The sequence below is a fragment of the Diorhabda carinulata genome, chromosome 5, assembly GCF_026250575.1.
Source record: "Diorhabda carinulata isolate Delta chromosome 5, icDioCari1.1, whole genome shotgun sequence".
Taxonomy (NCBI): domain Eukaryota; kingdom Metazoa; phylum Arthropoda; class Insecta; order Coleoptera; family Chrysomelidae; genus Diorhabda; species Diorhabda carinulata.
This window is the reverse complement of record NC_079464.1, coordinates 27855731-27877947: the sequence shown is the minus strand read 5'-3', so window position 1 is coordinate 27877947 and position 22217 is coordinate 27855731. Positions and strand designations below refer to the sequence as shown.

Genomic DNA, 22217 nt, shown 5'->3' with positions numbered 1-22217 from the left:
CATTCTGTTTTCCTTAGTCGGAACAGCTTCCACTTATAGAAACTGTCCATTACATATAGGCGTTTAATGTAATTTAATTACCAGTAAAAAAAAGGTCTTTAATTTTCAAATTTAAAGAATAAAAAATTCTATTTTTATAATCATAAAATGAAGCGGAAGATGTTAAATGTTCCACAATAAAATGCTAGGTACTTATAAATTAATAAAATGTAATGAATTTAGAAACGAGAATACTGTTTATGTAGTATTGCCATCTGTGAAATTTGGTAATAAGGACACAGCTCCCCCGGAGTTTGGAGCCCAGAACCAGTAATTATCACTATAGGTTTATTGAACATAGTGCGAGAAATAAAATCAGTGAAAAATGTCATAAATATGTTCATATGTTTTGAAATCTTAAAATTCAATTTTATGACACTATGCTATGCCATTTTGTAAATCAGTCCGTAAAAAGTGGAAAATGAGGAATAAAATGTTTCGATATCTCGCTTCGTTTTCGAGACATCCAAGTCGAAAAACCTAACCTAACCCTACGGGCACTTCACCTCTTTGAAAGCATTCGGAGTGTAGTTTTTATTTGATAAGCTCAAAACAGCATGTTTCTACATTTATTCATCGATGAAATCATGAACTTTCTGCTAAATACTTTTCTTATTTTATAAACGATACTGACCAACCGACAATTAATTCTTTCTAAAAAATGTTAACTTTTTCTGTATTCATAGTATATTATGCAACATAGGATTGTTCAAACAGTATCGATATATATATATATATATATATATATATATATATATATATATATATATATATATATATATATATATATATATATATAACAAAATCAGTATCGAAAACAATATATTTTTTTTAATTATGGAACTGCAACCAGTCACGAAAATTATAATGTAATAATAACTAAAGTAAATAAGTTCAAGTCAGTTTCAGTAATGAGAGATGTGTTCTATAAAGCGAATCTCGAACTTACTTTTGGTTGTGACTTCCAGTAATTATTATCTGTAAATTTTTATCAGCAGCCATTTCCTAGAGCTTCAGTTCCTACAAAAAATTATCAATTTTTACGATGATGGATTCACGTCTACTAGCAGTAAATCACAACAATGGTGCACTGCGTTGTTAAAAGTTTCTTATTTTATAAATTTTTAAACCTGGACTACGATTGAAGCAAATACAGATTAATGGCAACCCTATGTTTATACTGATTCAATCTTTAAATAAATCCTGCTATTTCCAGGTAAAAATCATCAAAAAGAAGTATTTCTAGTTATTCCTTGAAGATATAGGAAAGTGACAATTTGATTTCTTGCCACACTAGAAACAAGAAGGAGTAAATCCATATCCACTGTGCCTTGAACCAAGTTTCTAAGTGAGGTGATAAAAACAATGATATTGATGAAGGAATTAGTTCAGGATGTACTGGGAACAGCCGTAATACAATATAAATATATTTGAGCATGGTATTAGGGTAATAAAGTGAACATTTGAATTACAAATATCTTTATTTATCATAAAAATAATCATAAATTATCAATACACTGACAGACTGAAATTGTTTTAATCAACAAATAAAGAACTAATCGATTTGTCTTTTTGGCAATATGTACACTTTCTCTAACTAATTTACACTAAACACAACACAACAATCAATTTAATATAAAATTACCTTTAAGGAATGGAATGCTGCCGAATATTTACAATCCTAACTCCGTAAAAAACAACTAAATATTAAAAAAAACAGTGGCACTTGACACATTTAAACATCGAGGACCTTATAAGTTACAAATAAACAACAAATTTTCATGTAACTACTTTTGACCAAACTTCCACTATTTAAAGCTTCGTGAAGGTTGAATTTCAATATCCCCAATAATTATTCTTTAGCATATAATAGTGAATTATGCAACATTAATAATTTTTCTATAAAATATATTTTTGCACATTTGTCTTTTTACATTGAAGACAAAAATTCAGTCAGAAGACAAATAGTCAGTATAAAACTAAATTTATTAGTATATTTTGAAATTTTTAAGATCAAATAGAATTAATTTACTATGAAATTTGAATGTGTTTATCTGTAACGAACATTTACAAGAAGTCCTCTCGCTAAAATTATAATAATAATCACAGACAATGTAACTTAACAAAAAGAAAAACAATCCAATCACTGGTCAATAAAAAAAATCTAAAAACGTATTGCCGCTTCTTATATATATTTTTTTGATTGGACAAAATATCCAAATTTTGATTATTGATGTTATTTAAATCCTAATATTGCATACTTACTAATGCATTATTTTTTTTTTTCAATTTGATTATACTTTTTACAATAAATTATCAGTCGATTTTCAACATTCAACCAACAAGCGAATGGATATAAATGAAAGACAAATAAAAATATTGGTTGAACATTATAACTAGTTTCATGAGAATAAAAAAGTTAAGTGGAAAAAACACTGAAGAATTATTTTAAATTTATCAATCTTCGAAATATTTTAAGCAGTTTTATGAAACAGTAAATAGAATAAAATGTATGCTGCCTTTAATCTACTAAAAAACATTGTGAAATTAGTCAAGATGACATTAGATAACTCACACAGCAAAGTAATGACTGATGAAATTATATACAACAAATAATTGCATATGCAGACAATTTAACCTCAATAACCACAACAAAAAAAGAAATGGAAAGAGCATTCTGCAAACTAGAAGAGGCTGAAAAATATTATGGATTTAGAATAGACCAAGAGAAAACAAAGTATGTATATGGTATTGAGGCAAAAAGTGATCTATAAAAAGGAATATATTTTCAGGGACATACCAATCATCAACTGTAACCTGTTTAATATTTGTCGCAAGGGGACAATCTGTGTCACTGGACAACATGTCATGTACTGTGATATCTTCAAGAGTCTCTACAAGAGCAATTCAGTAATTGACAGTAATATCGCAATTATTCAATTTGATATCTGCCATATTGCATCGATTTTACACTATTAAAAATATTTTTCCACTCAACTTTTCTAAATCAGAGTTGCTGAACGCATCAGAGGTAGCTTCATTTTTTTTTTGGAACCACAGTTGACAAATAATACTGACGATACTGTCAACTGCATCTTTTTTCATTAAACAACCATTTGTACTTATCGATATTATACTGTAATGTTTAACAGGAAGCATTTACCTTGTAAATTTAGAAATTGAAAAACGCCGTTTAAAATCATCCGCGGGCGATTTTCGATCTCTAGGGGGTATTTTACATCCCCTGGTAATTTATATTTACATAAATACTATACAATTAACAATCTTTGGTTGTATAAAGACGTAACTGAGCCAACAAAAAAGTATATCGGAGAACAACAAATCATAACCTCAAAATATACAAATTATTTTGTTATAATGGATGTAAGTTTGACACTAGGGTCTTTCGTTCCATGCATCTGGTTATTTTTTGTGTGCAAAAAATTTATATAAATTTTCAAGTGAGAATTACAGCAATAACTCAATTCAACCTTTACTTCTTCAAAATAAAAAACCTGTTTAATTAAACTGCACCTAGATATTATTTTGGCAAGACTAACAAAATAATCATAAAGTTAGAGAACATTGGAGATGTAATGAGAAATTTTTTGAAATAAGTTAGTCGAAATAAAATTCCTTAATATTGATGTGTGTAAAAGAATTTGTTATCCGTGAGGTTATAATTTGTTTCAACGACGGTTTTACTAAATAAAAATAATACTAAAATGTCTATCAAGACAATAATGAGATCTAATACAATCCTAAAAAAACAACTCCCTCTTTTCTTTCTCTTTATGTATATAGATATCAAGGCTTAACCTACATAATTACAAAATTTACATAAGGGTATCAATATGTCAACTTTGTTGAAAATTTACATGAAAAACGCTGAAGAAATTCGTCTGTTAAAATACCCTGCCTGTTCAAAGTTACACTACCTGTCAAAAGTTTTGGCCCACGCCATAAATGTTTGATTTATACGTATTTTTATATTTTGTCGGTGAGTGCGACAAATTAAAACTTGTAAGTACCGGCTGATTTGTTTATTCTTTAACTGTCAATTATAATGTTTGTGATTGTAGTTTATACTTTTTTGACTAAGACATCTTTTCGTGAGTTTGTATACGAACTGTATTCGTCCTAGCAAATTCAGACTTGTAAGTTTTAAAATGGGTAAGGCCTAGGAACAAATCGTGCATTAATCGCAAGTCTTCATAGTTCAGGAAAAACTAATCGTACCATTGCCGCCGAATTAAAAATACCTCGACGTACCGTGGACTACAACGTGAAAAAATAGGCATCCACCAGAAGCTTTGGCGATAGAAAATGTTCAAGACGGCCTTCTGCCCCAGAGATAGCAGCTCAGATCAATGAACCTAGAGATCAGCCTTCTACTTCTACATTGAAAACGTATTTGGTAAGGTGGCAGTGAAGAAACTTCTTCTAATGCGTTAGAATTAAGAGAAGAAGCAGTGGACTAAAGAATATAGAAAGTGGAGGCATAAAAAGTAGAAGGAAGCTTTATGGAGTGATGAATCAAAGTTAGAGGTTTTTGGGTCTAGGAAAGCAGATCAAAACAAGAATAGATGATAGATCCTTTGATAATACCGACTGTAAAGGCTCGATGATGTTTGGGAGATGTTTTACCTGGTGAAAATTGAAGGAATTTTGAACAAAGAAAGATGTGAAAAGTATTAAAGGAAAATGTAATACCTTCTAGCCAGCGCCTGATCGGCAGATAATTATCTTCCAGCATGACAATGATCCTAAGAATTCCTCAAAGCTATACAAAGAGTATGGAGAGGAAGAATGTACTGAAAATAATGATTTAGCCGTCACAATCGCCCGATCTCAATTCGATTGAATTGTTGTGGGACAAATTGGACAGGGTAGTCAGAAAGCAGTAATCTACTTCTCTCTCACATCTTTGGAATATCCCAAAAAACGAATGAAACCAAATATTCGACGATTATTTGTAAAAACTGTTACAGAGAATGCCAAAATTGTGCACCGAAATAATAAAAGCAAAAGAGGATTATATCGATGAAGCAAAAATTTAAATTTGTAATAATTACAAACTGTAGTTTTATTATTGTTATAATATTTGTTGTATATCACGCAAACTATAGGGTAATCAAAAACTTTTGACCGGAAGTATAGGTATCTTCAGAATTACAACACCGAATCAATCACTTTTGTTCCAAAATTAAATTTACATATTTTTATCATGAAAATACTCTCAATTCCACACAAAAATTCATGAATATCTTTTCTAACCACTCAAAAGATAATTATACTCATTAAATATCAAGTATTCTTCTTATTTTTGTTATATTTCCATGTTCCCATCTCAATTATGTTTTTTTGATATCAAATTCAGTTTTTTCCCCTATTAGTTCCTCTATTTATTTTATTAATTGTCCTTTATTACCATTATATAATCATTTTATTGACGCTTATCAATTTTTTAATTCGGTTTTGACGTTCAAAAGAAATAGGAGACATGTACGGGTACTTGTGTATGTATAGACCAGATTTAAAGCAAAAACCTCCAAAAAGGTCTCAATATAAATTGAACAATCGTTTGAACATCTTTGAGGTCTATATTATATATAGTTATATACATTATTGTGCCTAATTATTTTTGATTGATAAAAACTTTCTTATATTGGTTTAAAAAATAATAATGTATTGTACACCTAACGTAACTTATGGTTCTATTTCAAAATAAAACATGTCAGAAGTTTTTGATTATTGCAATAGACAAATTTCTCAAAATAAATTGAATGAATCAAAATTTGAGAATAATTCAAGTTTTTGTTCATCAAAATCACAAAATGTGTATTGTACACGTTTTGTATTTATATTTCAATGTCAAATTTTTGAAAATTTCTGTACTAAAATTTCTCAAATCAAATGAAAATCACTTTCTTTTCTTTTAATTTGTTATTTTTTGTGACTACTATTTTCAAATAATATTTTACTGTGTTATAGTTCAAATGACGTTATTTTGAAAATTTGTATTCAATATCCACTGAAATTTTTATACAAAAATGAGATTTAATATAATTTGTCAAAAACTTTTTAATATTATTGCATCAAAACGTATATTTATATTACAACAATAAGTAGATAAGAATGTTTTCTAAAAATGTCATCTGGACCATAACAATAAATATGCTTTGGAACAAATACCGTAACCTCAAAAATGTCAAAACATTAATAGTGATGTAACTAGAATGTAGCAAAAATGATAACAAAAATTTTTCACAAGTACTATATATAAACATGAATTATATATAAATAATAGATAAATCAATATTTATAAAAGTATTTAGAATATACATGCAATGAAATAGTTTTTGCACATTTTAACACCACTCTAGCAATGCCCTTTAAAATTTGAATAGGTGTTGAGAAAAATTTCCAAAGTTGCCAAGCCTGTTTTATCCGTACCATTTTTTCATTGAATATCAGCCAAATCGTTCTTTAACAAGGAACATAAGCTTTTTCTTTCCCTTGTAGGCCACTTTCATGTTTTCTATGAGCTGAGTAAATTGCGCGTGACCGTCGTGGGCCAACACAAATGTATCTCGTGCTTTCGTTAAGAAATCTATGAAATCTCCGTAATGACGAGGTGAGATGTGAGTTAACCTATAATAAATAAAAATATCAATTACACTTTGCTTTTACCTTATTTAAAGTGTAAACTACTCACCTAGAATGCGTAGTATTGATATAAGCAGCTACTGCAGCTTCTAATAATTGCCTCAGAGGCGGTCTGTCATAAGAAAGTGGTTTTATACCCCCACCGCTGCATCCTCTTCCGCCGCGATGAGGGTGGGGGTGTTTACCACCATCTAATGGAGCTGGATGCGGACAACTGATACCGGGTGCTGTCATGCTACACCTTCGTAGAATATCCGAAAGGACTGTAGCGCACTGGACGTTTTTCACCAATAAAGGTATCATATTTGAAAGCTCAGTCTTTCCCAAAGAATGACTCAAAGCACACGCCCAGTGGATATCGTTTATTGCAGGATGAGTATCCTTAAAACATATTAGAAATATAATCATATGTAGAATAATAATTAAAATAAAATTATTACCTGATTGTATGCTAGATGGACATTCTTCATTGCCAACATGGCTAGTTTATAAGCTCTTGTAGGATATCCGCGGTGTTCCATGTACCTAGCAATGGTAAATAGTTGGGAAGACGTCATGATGTGAGATGCAGCATCCACAACAATCTGATAAGCAGTTTCAAAGGCTAGAGCCTCGTTTTCGCACAAGGTCAAAGCGTTCAAGGCACAATTTGGAGGGTCCTTAGTAACAAAATAAAATACAACTTTTTTTTTCAAATTAATTTTATAAATATTATACCGACCTTCGTGGCACATTGTAGCGCCAGAGTGCGGGCGCAACTCGACAACTCTTCTTGCTGTCCGAAATTCAAATTCAACCGCATGATGGTACTGTGAGACATAATGGTAGTCGCTACTGGACCTGTCGCTTCTGTGGCTGTAAAAAACTGGTACCAATTTTGCATGATGGAGATTAAAGCGTCTACTCCAACTTCAGTTGCGCATGTTACTAGCCATCGCACCATTTCGCGTCTACGCCAGTTCAAAGAAGATAATGTCATTCTCATTACCTGAAAAAATAAATATGATGCAGTATTTTACTTTAGACTCTTCGTGATGATATTTATCATTTAAAACCTTTTTGCTCAAACTTCTATTGCCAATTGAGTGTTTGGAAAATTCAAAGGTAGACTTGAGGATAAATACAATGTCAAACCAACCCCAAATACAATCAAAATCCGGCAAGTCCAAATTTTTTCGAACAGTACAACTGTTATTTTGTAACTAATCCCGCCACATCTTAGTGTATTTAGGGGTTAGAGTTGAGGTTTAGTTGCAATATTCGCCAAGCCTAAAGGCAGTTACGCCAATTTTAGTTTCAAAATCCGCCTAGTTTTGAGTTGTTTACCCTTTCCACAGGGTGTTTGGATTGATTAAGAAAGATTTGGAAAAAAAGGATACTATTCTTAAGCTGGAAGAGTATGAAGACGTTTTGAGAAAACATGGAGTTGGAGTCACTGTCCTGGTTAAAGACTGGAAGTTTAATTCTAAAAAAGTGCAAAAAACCAAATTTGTGGCACTTCAAATAGTTCAATAAATCAAAAAGGATTATGCTGAAAAAGAACAGGAAGAAAAATAACATTCTGGTCCAGGGTGAAGTCTTTTATAGAACTGAAACTTGTCAAGCAAAATATGTTACAAAACCAAAGTTTCATATGTCTCACATAAACCAAGAAGTCATCAACAAGTGCTTTAAAGCTGCAAAAGTAAAGGATGTTGCGAAACTGATAAGGGTGAAAAAACCACGAGACGCTAAAATTTTATCGAGATTTGGAAAGCTAAAAAGTCAAAGGTCCCAACAATGAAGCCGAAGATCTCAATAATGAGGAAGATGGAAACATTAGAGTTGATGAGGAAATTGATACAGATATTGTGTGATCTGGTTTAACAATAAAGACTGTTTACTTTTTACAAAAACATTAAATTTCATTTTATAATACTTTGCACTTTTTGTACTGGGTCTAGAGTTAGTTCGGCCAGTACAGTGTAAGATAGAACAATAATTGTAATCTGGAAACGATGGCACTACATCTTCATCATCGGACGAATGTAAAATATGAAAAAGCACTAAATCGTTTTAGTTCTAAAGCTTTTTTATTGATACTGAATAACTGTAAACTTTAAATATTAGAAAAGGAACGTTTTTTGAAACATAATGTGAAAAAAGAGACCTCATGACTTTCCACTTTACAATGTGTAACAAGTAATTTTTACTTCATGACTATTTGATTATTTACAAGTCTCTTGGTTACCCACAACCACCTTATTCACTAGATTTAGTACCATTTTTTTTCTGGCTCTTCCGAAAATGAAACATTTTGACACCAATGAGAAGGTAACAACGGAACAGATGACAGCTAACCTTCCACAAATGTTTTCAGTGATGAATTTTCAAATTTATTTTTTTAGATAACATCATGACTGCAAGAAATCAACTCTTAGTGGTACCAGAAGATTTTTCACATGAAAATGTCCATAAAATTTTAGAAAATATAAATAAGTAAATTCACAATTTAATATTGGATAATTATACATCCTGAGGTATAAATGATTTCTATGATTAACACTTCTATAAATGAGGATTTTTTTGTTCGGCTGCTTATTTTGACCACATTTATTGGTCACTTCCTGTAACATATAACTGTCGACGATAAACAAATTGTCAAATGTAAAAGAAGTAGATAGTTCCAGAAAGATCACATTAAATACATCCAAGGAAGAATAGTTATTGTTAAAGTTGAAATAAATATAGGTTATGTGGATTATTATCCACCTATTTAATAATGTATGTAGAAATTAAATGATCGAAAAGTACAATGGAATAAAAATAATTCTATTGATAATACCTGTAATCCTAATTCGAATGCTACACTGAGTAGTGTTGGGTGTCTAGGTCCATTTTCCGGCGTGGCGAAACGAAATGCATCTTGGGCTAATTTAAACAAATGGGAAGAACTGTGGATATGTCTCTGAGATGATTCTAAAACCGTCCTTAAACGCATCACCTCACCTATTGAAAAAAATATAATTTTATTTTGCAAAATGTTACAATCTACTTTGGGTTACCTTTAGCTGCACTCAGCATAGTCGAACTTAAAGCACACTGCTGAGTTTCGATGTGTCCTAAAGTAAACCACCTCGGTGATCTGCTCATCATCAAAGAACTACTTGGGTTACCTCCTAAAGGATCGTCGGAGTCCTCGTGTTCTTCTAACAGAGGTAACCTCATTGCCCTCAAACCGACTTCGTAGGCTAAATCTGGGTAATAATTGAGAAGGGATAGAAATAAAAATCTCGCAAAAGTATGCATGGGAATACTTTCTGGGTGGATTCCGATACCTAAGCCACTGGTGGGACCTCCTTCTAAAAGGATTATAGCTTGACGACGCAAGACTGCAACTAAACTATTATCCAATTCAATTTCTTGAAGTTTTGCAATCAAACGATCTTCTTGTTTGCACGCTTTTTCCTATATTCAATGAAAAATAAATAAAAACTATAGATTCTTTATTGTTAGATACAAACCTGTGCGTAAAGTCCTACAGGCATGATTCTCTGTTGACCTAAGCCGATAAGAGCTATTTCAAAAGCTAATGTTAGATATGTCTCTGATCTATCTCTTGAACCAACTACAGGAACATGATGATATCTAGGTCTTAGATTACTATGTTGATCTTCCATACCTACTAAATCTAAAAATACAATAGAAAACGTTCATTTGCTACTATCCTTAACTCCTATAGAGATTAAATCCAATGATTTACTTACCTAAGTAACTAGTTGGTGTTCTAGGTCTTTCGTGTTCTGGTACTACAGATGCATCTGCCAATGTGTCAAAGAGACAACCGATGGGATCTAATGGATGACCCACCCATCCGTCTAAATTAGTAGGCGCATTTACTGATGTTGTAGTACAAGAAGTAACAGTACATTGACCTTGACATCGAGAAGTACAAGCTGTCACCTTAGTTAAAAAAAATATACATTTTTATTTATTACATTTTTTATCAAAAAAAAATTAGTACCTTGCAGCTAGGTGGAGTTTTAATACTGGTACTCGCACTGGTGTTTTGTTGACTTTCATGCCATTTTCTTTGTGCTATTAGTTGTTGTTGTTTCATTGTACGCACAACTGAAACTGCCAATCTAAGAGCTGCTTCCATATGGCCATGTGAACGAAGAGAATCGACGCGAGCAGCACATAAAGGAATTGACTCTATAATTACAAGCAAAAAAGAATTATTATTATTATTACATAGCATCTTCCTGTACATGGAGTTGAGAGTAAGGACAATAAAACAGTTTGTAGGTCTTACAATGGTTAAACTGCATCATCACCAGTGTAATTGTGAGTGTTGGTGTAGTGTTAGTATTCTATTATCAATATCCTGATGTACTTACCGTGCCATAATGGCTGTCCTTGTGAATTAAAACTACCGGAACTAGAGGTATCAGGAACGTGAGAACAGTAAGTATCACTAGATAAAATATTCTTAAGATGCATGTTATCCCAAGACATCCCAACGGCATCTAATGCTCTATGGAATATAGATCTCGGTAAAGTAGGTGGTTGTGATTTGGAATTACCAGTCAAACGTAGACGTTTACTATTCCTAAGAAATATAAAAAATGTTTACTATGGTTAGTGATGAAGCTAAATGAATAATGGACACAGTTAGCCTCGAAAATGTGTTCGAAGCAGCAAATAAGAGACATAAATCATAGGAAGAATCACGACTCAAAATAGATATGAAGTGAGAAAACTCTACTGCTAGAATAAGGAAAATATCCTTGATTCTGTTAAAGACTACAAAAAACTAGGGAAAGGATGTAGTTAGACTCCAAACTAACTGTCGATGTTACCTTGTGTAAAATTACCGTGCAAAAAGTCAATATATTATAAATTACCGTTAAAAAATTTGAATTACCATGGAAAAACTGAATTTCCTATGAAAAAAATTGATATTACAGTGAAAAATGTCAAGTTACCATAAATAAATTGATAATTAAAAAAAAAACGAAATAACCATGAAGAGAAACAATTTGATTATAGAAAAATCGATATTACCGTGAAATAACTGAAATTATTGTGGAAAAGGCCAAAATTACACTGGGAATTACCATGAAAAAACTGATACTCCTATGAAAATTAATTTTACCGTGAAAAATGTCAAATTACCATAAATAAATTGATAATTTTGTAGAAAAAAAAAACAAAATAACTATGAAAAAAAAAACAATATCATTATGGAAAAATCGATATTACCGTAAAAAATTGGAATTACCATAAAAAGAACTGAAATTACCGTGGAAAGGGCCTATATTACCGTGATAAAATTGGCAACCTACAATTTAAAGCAGGTAATAAGCAATAAAAACTTAAAATTTATACAAGGAAACAACAGCTGAGGAAGAAAAGGATGAAAAAAAAATATTTACTCTGGTTAGAATTAGATAAGACCTAGAAAAGGATGAACTATCGATGATATAGTTAGACTTTCTAGGATATAGACCAGAATTATGATTCTTGAATAAAAAAATAGTTCCAGGAAAAATTTTGAAAATTACACAGGAATGCAACAGTTAACAGATGAAACTGAAGAAGAAAAACAGATCAAAGTGTGAGATATAAAAGCACAAATAAAAAGGAATGGGTAACTCAAAAATGTTGAAATTTAGTTATGTATAACTACTTTTCAAAAAAAAAGTGAAATTAAAGAATATTTAAGCATAATAAACTGCGCACCTATGAGTATAAGAATTAGAATCTTCTTCGTCATCATCTTCTGAACTATCCGATGAATCGTACATAGCACGATTTCTGTCTCTTTCTCTCTCTCTATCGCGATCCCGCCTTTCCCTTCGATCCCTTTCCCTGTCAGCGTACCTATCTCTATCACGGTACCTCTCATCATACCTATCACGGTCCCTATCTCTTGTTGAATACTGAAACAAAAATAAATATTCCACACATCAAAAAACAAAAACTACTTAGTACTTTCGGTACCAATTATAAGAATAATGGAAAGATTGTGATTGATTGGCTAAACTGTAACTTACAGAATCTCTCGATCCCTGTTGCTGTAATCTAAAATCTGGATCTTCTGGTGGACATACATCTATCACCGCCCATTTTTCCAAGAGCTGTTTCCAATGTTGTTTTTCTTGTTGTGTGCAATTTGGATTCAAGACGATGCATACCCATAAAGAGCCCAACTGATCCCAGAGCTGTCGACATTTATCCGTCATAGGAGTACCTTGATTACGCCACATTTGCAATCTGGGATCAGAAAGAAATTGTTCGGTGATGAGGGTCAGCATTCGTGCGCCGTTAGAATCCTGTGCTCTCAGCATCTCTCTAACCTATATAAAAATTATAAATAAGAAATATTAGTGAATTATCAACAACCACAACTTTATTCAAAAGTGACACAGATATGGATAAATATAAAAATGATCACGTAGACATAATGCAGAGAATACAGTGGGAATAACAGTTGATAAACTTTGTAAAAACTCGATTGAAACTTTTAACATTTTGAGATTAATGAACAAAATGGCCAATGAAGGTAATGGCGGCCACACTGTTTCTATCAAGCCACAGTACTTTCTAGCATCCCCTAAAGCAAAGAAACCCATGTAGTTCTTATCCACCTAGAATGAAACTGGTTGGGAGAGCCGCCATTGTTTTGTACTGGACTCGAAGACTAACCTGTCATACAGGTGAGTTTTTTCTTAAGCAGTGATATCAGGAATATTTCATTCGACCTATGGTCTTATGTATACTTTGGGTAGTGTGTCGATTTTGCACGATTTATCAGATAATGTCGTAGTGCTTTATACAACTGCTGCAGAATAGCCGAAGGAACATGGGGCTTAAAACCAAAAATGATTTGTGTGTTGTGTGATAAGGTAGGCAGCTTTCATATGGTGGCCAAGAACAGAAACCTAAATTGGGGAAATAACCCTAGAGAAGTTGCAAGTCATACACGGTCATACCCCACGGTACAAGCCCTCTTTGAAGACCTTCATAGAAAGTGAAGTAATAAAAGCATACAAGGAACAGAACATGAGGCCCGGTGACCTGACTGGGCAATGGACAATTGCAGAGATTGCGTTCCCACGACGTTCATTATTATTCTACACTCATGGCTAGAAAACAGAAAATGAAGATGTAGTGGCAGGAATATATGGTCCAGGAACCAAACTCGCTATTCCAATGGGCTCATAACTTTCCATTATCCACGCGGAAACATAAGATATACTTAAATGCAACGAAACTACCGCAATGCGAAGATAATCATCGTGCCAACCCTGCAAGCTCTTGACCCTTACAGAATTAAGTCAAAGCTAGTATGGAAATGGATCTATTATTAAGATGAGGCCCAAAGACTCGATTATTACTGCCCCATCCGTTCAAGCCAAGTTGACAATGTCTGCTCATTTTTGATGGTGTGAATTCCCACCTCGACTACAACATTGTTGATGAGACTGAACAACACGAGAACCCAACATACGAGTTGCAATATTTAGCCATTTGATGAGTATTGGGAATAGGAGTTACTTCTAGACCAAACTAACCATGAAGATATCAATGAATCCAAGTTTGACCGAATCTTTTGTTCAATATGAGATCGTACAATGACCTCAAAAGATGATCGATCTGGGTCTCCAGCGGGATCTATCCATTTAACCTCAAAGTTACACCTGACGAAGCCTTCTTGCCCAGTGAAGTCACAAATGAGTTGGAGTTACAACCATCATGTTCGAATGAAAATAAACAAGCCTTCCAAGAAGCCGGCTTCTTCAAACTCATCTATTTCCTTCGATGATTCATCCCACAATGAGCTCAACCTATCTTTTAAGGTTAACATGCTCACTCCAGTAAGTCGGAAAAAAAGCGGGAGATAAAAAGCAGAGCAGTAGAATTGACAAAGGAATCAGATCAAAGAATCATCTAAAAAGCTGATAATAAATCTAGCAAAACCTCTAAAACTAAACATGTGCAGATAGTACAGTCGCTACAAATTGGTAAATTACCTTTGAAAATAACGAATTCAACTGTTTGTTGGCATTGTAGTAAGCTCCTTGTGAAAGATAACTTTTGACCTGTTCGCAAACCTGCTCTTCGTCCAGATGCCAAGAATGTTCATCATCAGCGGAGGCTCCCGCTGTAGGATCAGGAGCTCCAGGAATTTGATTGATTTCCGATCGTTGTTGAAGGATTTCGTCGGCGAGTTTTTGAGCTGTGGGAAGTACTTCTGTGTGATGTTCCGATATAAGGTACTGGACGAACTTTTGTAGCTGTTGTCGATCCATTTGTAGGAGAGTTTCTACAAATTGTTATTGGTATACATAAAGTGAACAAAGAAAATTAGAAGTAGGTACTTTTTGCTAAAACGACTTATAAACCAATATAATTATATATTTTTAATTTAATTACTAAATTGATATTTGTGTACACCTGCATTTATAGAGAGCAATAGTTTAAGGTAAAATTGGCAATTCAGTAAATACAAAAAGTTCAACCGTTTCATAACAAAACATCAGCTTCAAAACCGTCGAGAAAATTTACGAAATTTTAAATAGAAACTTTGTAATTGATGTAAGTTTGGGGAATTTGTTAGATATCAATCACTCAAATATGCTCCAGTTAAGTCGGTAAATGTTGAAAGGAGCTTTTCGAATTAAAAAAAATATATTGTCAGATGAGAGGCAAAATTTCCAGATAGACAACTTGTTATAAATTATCACTGACCTAATAACCCAAGAGACCAAATTGTTTACATTCCTAGACTGACCCGTCATTGACCCTTCCACTTTCTTTGCTATAGCAACTGTAACCTTTTTCGGCGTCCATAAGTAACTATTAAACAATATGAAAAAATAGTTTAAAAAAAATTCGTTTCGTAAGGGGTTAAACTTGACTTTGCTGATGAATTTGAGTACTGAGCACACTGTTTACACCACCATGGCACCAACACTCACAGTTACAGTCTGACACGCGCTTCGATAACCAAGTTATCAGTACATAACCTCAAATTTAATTTTTTTATAGTAAAAATAATTTGTATATTTCAATTTTTTCCTGTTATATTGGAAATTTACACACCTTATCCTCGTTCTAAGGCTGGGTTCTACTTATTCACAATGTTCAAACAAAAATATTTATCATTTGTAGCCCAAATTTTTGTTCGATTCGTATAGTATGGAAATAACTAATCGATAAACAAATATATACTGAACACACTACTCTACACCAACTCTAACAACTACACTGTCTGACGCGCGTTTCGATAATCAAATTAACATCTTCAGAGACTGGAGGTAAACTGTTTAATGAATTTGAGAACCTTCCAGGAATGAAGAAAGATAATTAATTTGTTTCTGACTTTTCACAATCAAGAAGCAAACCATTAAAAATTAAGAAACAAAAATGGGACCATCTTCAATAATTGAAGGCTCCTAAAGATTTAGTCTTTTTATGATAACTTGCCCCATTTGGGAGAATAATAAGAATACATTTCCTGCAATTATTTTGTTAAAATTCTGGTTCTAATATCTAGGTTCGTATAGATTGAATTAGCATTAATAAGCAATGGAATAATTCTTTTAGTTTTCATGAGTTAAAATAATTTAAATTGTGCCAATTCTTAATTGTCAAGTTTTATTCCTCTTCTGTAAACTTGCATTTAACAGTTCCGAGAGATTTCATCAATACTACTTAATACGTTTCAAACATTATTTCATATATTGGGGAGAAATATTTTTTGCAGGATATAATTGAATTCCAGCTAAAATAAAATGAAAACATTAAAAAAATAAGTTGTAATACAAAACATGATAAACAAATATAGATGCTATAAATTATCAATATACATATATACAGATTAGTCAACAACAACAATCACTTGAAATGTAACGGCATCAATCCAATTGAACTACCACCGCCTTTACCACCACCGCGTTTGCTTTTCCACCCCGTTTTCTTGTATTTACTTTTCGGCGACGTTTTTTTCTTAGGACTATTCGCGGTTCTTTTCTTTTTCCCTTTTTTATTTTTCCAGTTATATCCGCCCGTCCATTTTCGTTTAGTACCTCTCTGTGAAGGTACTGGTGGATTTTTCCAATCACTTTCGTCATCAAAGCTACTACCAAACGATGAGGATTCTGTTATTTTTGGCGCCGTTCCTAAGGCATCAACTTGTTCGCGAAATTTCGACGTTATGGCCAAGAAATTTTCCCCGCATTTTTTATAATTAGCCGCAGTGACGTGCTGTATTTTCAAAAACTCCTCTTTGGTCTTTGGTAAAACGTCGGACATTGTCTTAATGGCTGTTAGATTCATGATTGCGGATAAAGTTAAATTTCTTTCCAGCGCTAATTTTCGACATTCTTCCAATAAAGCTTCGTGACATTGTACTTTGAGATTATTTATTTTCGTTTTATTGAATTTGGAATAAGATGCGATTTTCACTTTGTTGGTGTTTATAGGAAGAGGTTTAGAAGGCCCTGGAACTTGTCTGTCTTCTATAGAATCTTCTTCTTCGCCCTCATTATCTTCTATTGTAGAGTTTACTTTATTTACAGATTTTTTATTAATAGGTATGGTTATTTTTAGGTCTGGTGCGTTTAAAGCGTTAAACTTTTTTCCTGTCGTTATATAAACAACAGGATATTCTCCTGCGTAAATTACTTTATCTTCTAAAACGTTCTTCAACACCATAGTTTTTAAAATCCTTTGTATATCATTTTTATTGAATGAAGAACCCGCTCCGTATAGTCGATGTTTATCGTGACCCATTTTGAAAATTTTTTGTATTTTAGATCCTTTATAAACGTCTGCTACATGTAACATGGTTACATTTGATTTCGCTGACAGATCTTTTACTAATATTCCTAGTTGTTTGGCATCTTTTGTTACTTCTACGCTACTATAGGTATCGATATTTTCACAGTTATCGCAAGTAGTTGCCTTGTTTTTGATACAGAGTTGTCTATTAAAATTTTCTCCGAGATGTATTAATTGTAAGTAACGACGGCAGTCGACCATATTTTCTGCAAACGAAACCATTTGTTTCAAATTGTTGTTATGGCCTTCGCGGACACTCGCATTGCTTTTTCTATCCAGTTGCATCAACTAAAACAAAAATTAATCAAATTCATATTACAAACGTTATTTATCTACTTACCTTTTGTAAACGCAAAACATCACAGTAATTATAAAATAAATATGAGTATGAAATATCTCCGTCTCGTCCTGCTCTTCCTGATTCTTGATAGAAACCTTCAACTGATTTAGGTAACGAATTATGTATTACAAACCTCACATCAGGTTTGTCAATACCCATTCCAAAAGCAATTGTGGCAACTATAACAAAAAACCTAAAAAATCGAAATAAGTGAAAATATTATCATGTTATTAAATAAGTTCTACCTATCTTGCATCCATTCTCTTTGAATTGCATTACGGACTTTATCCGACATACCAGCGTGGTATGGTCTTGACATGATATTAGCTTTGTTTAACATGTCAGCTAAATATTCGCAATCATTCCGTGCTAAACAATATATTATTCCAGATTTTTTAAGAAATTTCTTTTTAATTAATTGTATTATTTCTTCACTAGCAAATTTACCTTTTTTTGGTATAACCTTAAATATACAATGAATTAACTCAATAATATTTGATTCGTGTTTTTAAATCATCTTAATTTTAGGTCTCTTCTTTTAGAATATTAGTTTTTTTAATAATTTTTATCTATCTTTCAAAAATGATTGAAAAAAACTAATTTTATAACAGAAGAGGCCTAAAATCAAAACAATTTATAAACATAAACATATATAAAAGGTCTAAGAAATAAGAAATTTAATATTTGATTTTAATATGTACAAGGTAGTCCAGAATTATATACATTAATTCTAGAAATGATATGTATGAAAATAAGGGTACACTCTTTAAGTAAATGATTATTTAAAACGGGAGAATTGAGGATATCATTTTTCAAATGACTGTTAAAACCATTAACAATCAAAAAAGATTGGAAAAATATTTCCAATTACTATCAGATCTCAAACCCAATGGCATAAAAATACTGTAGAAGCACTAGAAATTGAATATCAAACTATGTAAATCTGTAAAACAGAATACACTAGTCCTTCTGAGTTAGGTCCTTTTCTTCTTACCAGTTTATTACCTGTTCATTCAAGGTTATAACCTTATCCTACGGTTTCTTGGTCTGCCTCTCTTTTTGCAATTCTGTTATTTATATTTGTATAAGCTTAAATTTGCTTCATAACTGGGCTATACAGCAGATCTCCAGTGTCTCTTTTTGAACTTGTAACAGAGCTATATAGATGTGCTACATATAGTGTCAACCTCGCTTAAAAAGGCCAAGTACAATTTCTTTTCTTTTCTTGTATTGCTTTTTGTGTCATCTATTTTATAGTGAGCACGTGATCTTGTAATTACTACCCTCTTTAAAAAATTGTATACCCCTTATTATTCAGTTTTAAAATATAAGTGAAAAAAGTATCTTCATGAGCTCTAAATATTGATCTACTAATTATAAACCACCTTGTACATTAAAAATCAATCTATTATTATACCTGATATTTAATATTGGGCCTATTGAAACTCATGATGAATCTTTTAATATTATTCAATTTTAAAATATTGATAACATCATTTTCTACTTGTTTGGTAGCGGTCGCTGTAAGGCACATAATTGGAACATCTGTAAACTCACGTTTGAGAAAAGTAAGCTGTTTATAATCGGGCCTAAAATCGTGACCCCACTGTGATAAGCAATGAGCTTCGTCAAGAATAAACCTACAATATATATATATATGTATGTAAAAACCCTAACATCATATAAATGTTCACAATTTACCTAGCCAACTTTCCCCTTTGATACAAATTCTTTAACACATCATTAACGGCTTTGGATGCCATAATTTTTTCAGGTGTAAGATATAATAATTTTATTAGTGGCTCTCTGCAATACAATTTAGTCATAATTCGATTCGTATCTTCTAAACTAACATCCTGACAAAGGTGAGCAGCTGGAATGTCTAGACCATTCATTTTATCTACTTGGTCTCCAATTAGTGCCCTAAGAGGAGAAATAACTATTGTGACTCCTTCACTTAAAATGGCTGGAAGTTGATAACAAAGACTCTTCCCTCCTCCTGTTGGCATAAGAACAAAACAGTCATGCCTGTTTAATGTTGCATTAATAATTTCACGTTGCTGGGGCCTGAATGTTTGTAGACCAAACTTTTGATGCAAAACTTCTTCCACAGTATCTGAGAAATGATAATTTTTTCTAAATTCCAAAGTGTTATCATCTCGATCCTTGAAACTAATTACAGGTGTATCTGTATCCTCATCAAAAACATCTTCATTCCAATTTATAGCAGATACTTCTTCTGTATAGCAATGTTCCGAATTTTGTGATGTAGATGCTTTATAATAAAAACATATAAAATAAAAACGTGCCTAATCATACAGACAAAGAAATCTTTTTAAAACTTTTAGCTAAATAACAAATAATGCCTTAATTTTTGTGGGGAGTGTACAAAGACTAGAGCTTCATCCCTGTATAATTGGTACATGTTGGATACAAATGAGTGAGTTTAAATAAATTATATAAGTAATGAACAGTTGATTATTATAAATAGTTATTATAAATAGTGTCTAATGTAAGTGTGAAAATAAATTAAGTAAGAGACAGTGTTAGAAATACTTCAAATAAATAAGAGAATCATTACAGTATAATTGTATCATTAATAATAAAGTTATTTTGGAAATAAGTAATTAAATGGAAATAATGTATACTATTTTCATGTAAAATATTATATTAGAAAACTAAAAGTTTCTTGCTATGTATCTTCAATGTGCAAGTTAATATAATATTTGTACTTACCTACATCATTTTCAATATTTTTTTCAAAATCATCTTTCCAATCAATAGTGTTTAAATTGATATCTTCATCTTGATTATTTGCATTCTCAGTTGTGCCACCAAATATCCTTTCAAAAGTTTCATCATCCATATAATCATCTTCAGAAGCAGCTAATGACTGACTGATAATAGTTATCTCGTCGTCTAAAAATTTGTTGCTTACTGAATTTTTATGTTTGTCGAATTTTACTTGATCATTTGATACCTCTAGTTGCTGTGCAACTGGAGATTGGGAAACAGATTCTTCAGAAACCACACAACATCTACTCTTTAAAGAGAGGAAACTGGGACTCTCGCAAGCTGAAGTATCAGATTTTAGTGGTTTGTTTGAATTACTGATTTTTGGGAAATCATCTGTTGAACTTGATATATTTAAATCATTTTGCTTCTCATCCTCAGGTATTTTTTCTTCTGTTGTAACATCAAAAATATTTCTACTAGTCTGTACCTTTACAACGTCTGTAGATAAACATTCTTTATTTGAGCTATTACCAAAAATTGATTCATATACGGCAGAAATATTAGTTACAGTCTTTTTGAATTTGAATTTTTGAGAGCTTTTAGGAATCACTAATTTTGGACTATGTTTCGATTTATTCTTCGGAGATGTTTCCTGTGTTGTCTCTTTAACTTCAAATTCATCTGAAGAAGTGGTGCAAGTAAGTTTTTTAAAATTTGGTTTTATGGGAGAGATATAATTTGTCTTGCTTTGATTCAAACTATAATTCTTGTTATTAGAGGGTTTCGTATTATTCTCAAAGTTATTTGTGGCTTCAACATTAGAAATATGAGCAGTTTTGTTTAATGTGGCTTTAAAATTGAACTTTGACTGCTTGTTGATTTGATGAGTAGAATTATTTTTATTTGGATCCGTTAAATTCGAAGATATTTCGCTTGGTCTGATAGGAAAAGGTTCATGAAAAATAGCTTCTAGCTCATCTTCAATACTATCTTTTGGTATTACCTTTTTCTCAACAGGTTTAAAAAAATGCGATATTTTTTCTGTTACGTGAGGTTTTGTAGAACTCTTATCAATTTTCTTGAAACTGAATTTTTCAATTTTGTTCATTGATGTATTCTTAAATGCATCGAAAAAATCTTCCTTGTCGTTTGCCATAGAAACCAATGATTAAAAATAAATATATTGATACACATTGAATTCAACATAAAATTATTTATTAAATCTAAAAATTTCACTTCTTGTTATTAAAAACAACTACAAACTATAATAAATACTTCACTAACATCTCGCCATTTTCTGAACAACGTCAGTTGTCAAAAATTCTTCTTTTACGATTAGCTTTCCCGCGCCACTCGATTATTTACCCAATATTCTCATTTTTTGCTCAATATAGAACAGGGGAAAATTTCAAAAAGTTGTTGATTGTGTTTTAATCATATATATAATAAGTATTACATATATGGTTGTAATTTCAACATAATCTCATATTTCAAGTATTCACGGAATTAGTGTATGCAAATAAAATATCTCAATTCTAAAAATACTTTATTATTATTTAAGTATATTAGTTATGCAACACTAAATACTTTCTAACAGAGGCCA

General features: G+C 31.9%; 2 protein-coding genes across 3 annotated transcripts in view; both read right to left on the bottom strand.

The window, feature by feature from the left end:
• Positions 1–1501: 1501 nt before the first annotated feature.
• LOC130893841 (zinc finger SWIM domain-containing protein 6-like) overlaps positions 1502–22217 on the bottom strand; it is a 168600-nt gene continuing 147884 nt past the window's right edge. The window contains exons 5-17 of the mRNA XM_057800259.1: positions 14727–15019; positions 12747–13049; positions 12433–12632; positions 11088–11299; positions 10712–10902; positions 10455–10650; positions 10212–10378; positions 9753–10155; positions 9533–9696; positions 7430–7696; positions 7149–7367; positions 6758–7089; positions 1502–6693 (exon numbers count right to left, since the gene is read on the bottom strand). Coding sequence (XP_057656242.1) covers positions 6513–6693; positions 6758–7089; positions 7149–7367; positions 7430–7696; positions 9533–9696; positions 9753–10155; positions 10212–10378; positions 10455–10650; positions 10712–10902; positions 11088–11299; positions 12433–12632; positions 12747–13049; positions 14727–15019 — 3128 coding nt within the window. The 3' untranslated portion in view covers positions 1502–6512. The remainder of the gene's footprint in view (positions 6694–6757; positions 7090–7148; positions 7368–7429; positions 7697–9532; positions 9697–9752; positions 10156–10211; positions 10379–10454; positions 10651–10711; positions 10903–11087; positions 11300–12432; positions 12633–12746; positions 13050–14726; positions 15020–22217) is intronic.
• Positions 16500–21951, bottom strand: LOC130893842 (recQ-like DNA helicase Blm). 2 transcript variants are annotated; one of them, XM_057800261.1, is made up of 7 exons: positions 20859–21930; positions 20615–20797; positions 19580–20153; positions 19296–19518; positions 18124–18341; positions 17879–18071; positions 16500–17826 (listed from the first exon to the last, which is right to left on the bottom strand). In XM_057800261.1, exons 2-7 carry the CDS (start codon positions 20742–20744, stop codon positions 16594–16596), a joined length of 2571 nt encoding a protein of 856 aa, XP_057656244.1. In that variant the 5' UTR covers positions 20745–20797; positions 20859–21930; the 3' UTR covers positions 16500–16593. The 2 variants fall into 2 exon arrangements, with proteins under 2 accessions (XP_057656244.1, XP_057656243.1); XM_057800260.1 differs by having other exon boundaries at positions 20615–21951.

Excerpts from the sequence above, each read along its gene's own strand:
- LOC130893842 (XM_057800260.1), bottom strand. The coding sequence starts at position 21,770 with ATGGCAAACGACAAGGAAGATTTTTTCGATGCATTTAAGAATACATCA. Across the intron at positions 19,519-19,579 it reads CAAAGGGGAAAGTTGGCTAG|GTTTATTCTTGACGAAGCTC; the intron begins GTAAATTGTGAA and ends TATATATTGTAG. Across the intron at positions 18,072-18,123 it reads AGAGAATGGATGCAAGATAG|GTTTTTTGTTATAGTTGCCA; the intron begins GTAGAACTTATT and ends TCGATTTTTTAG.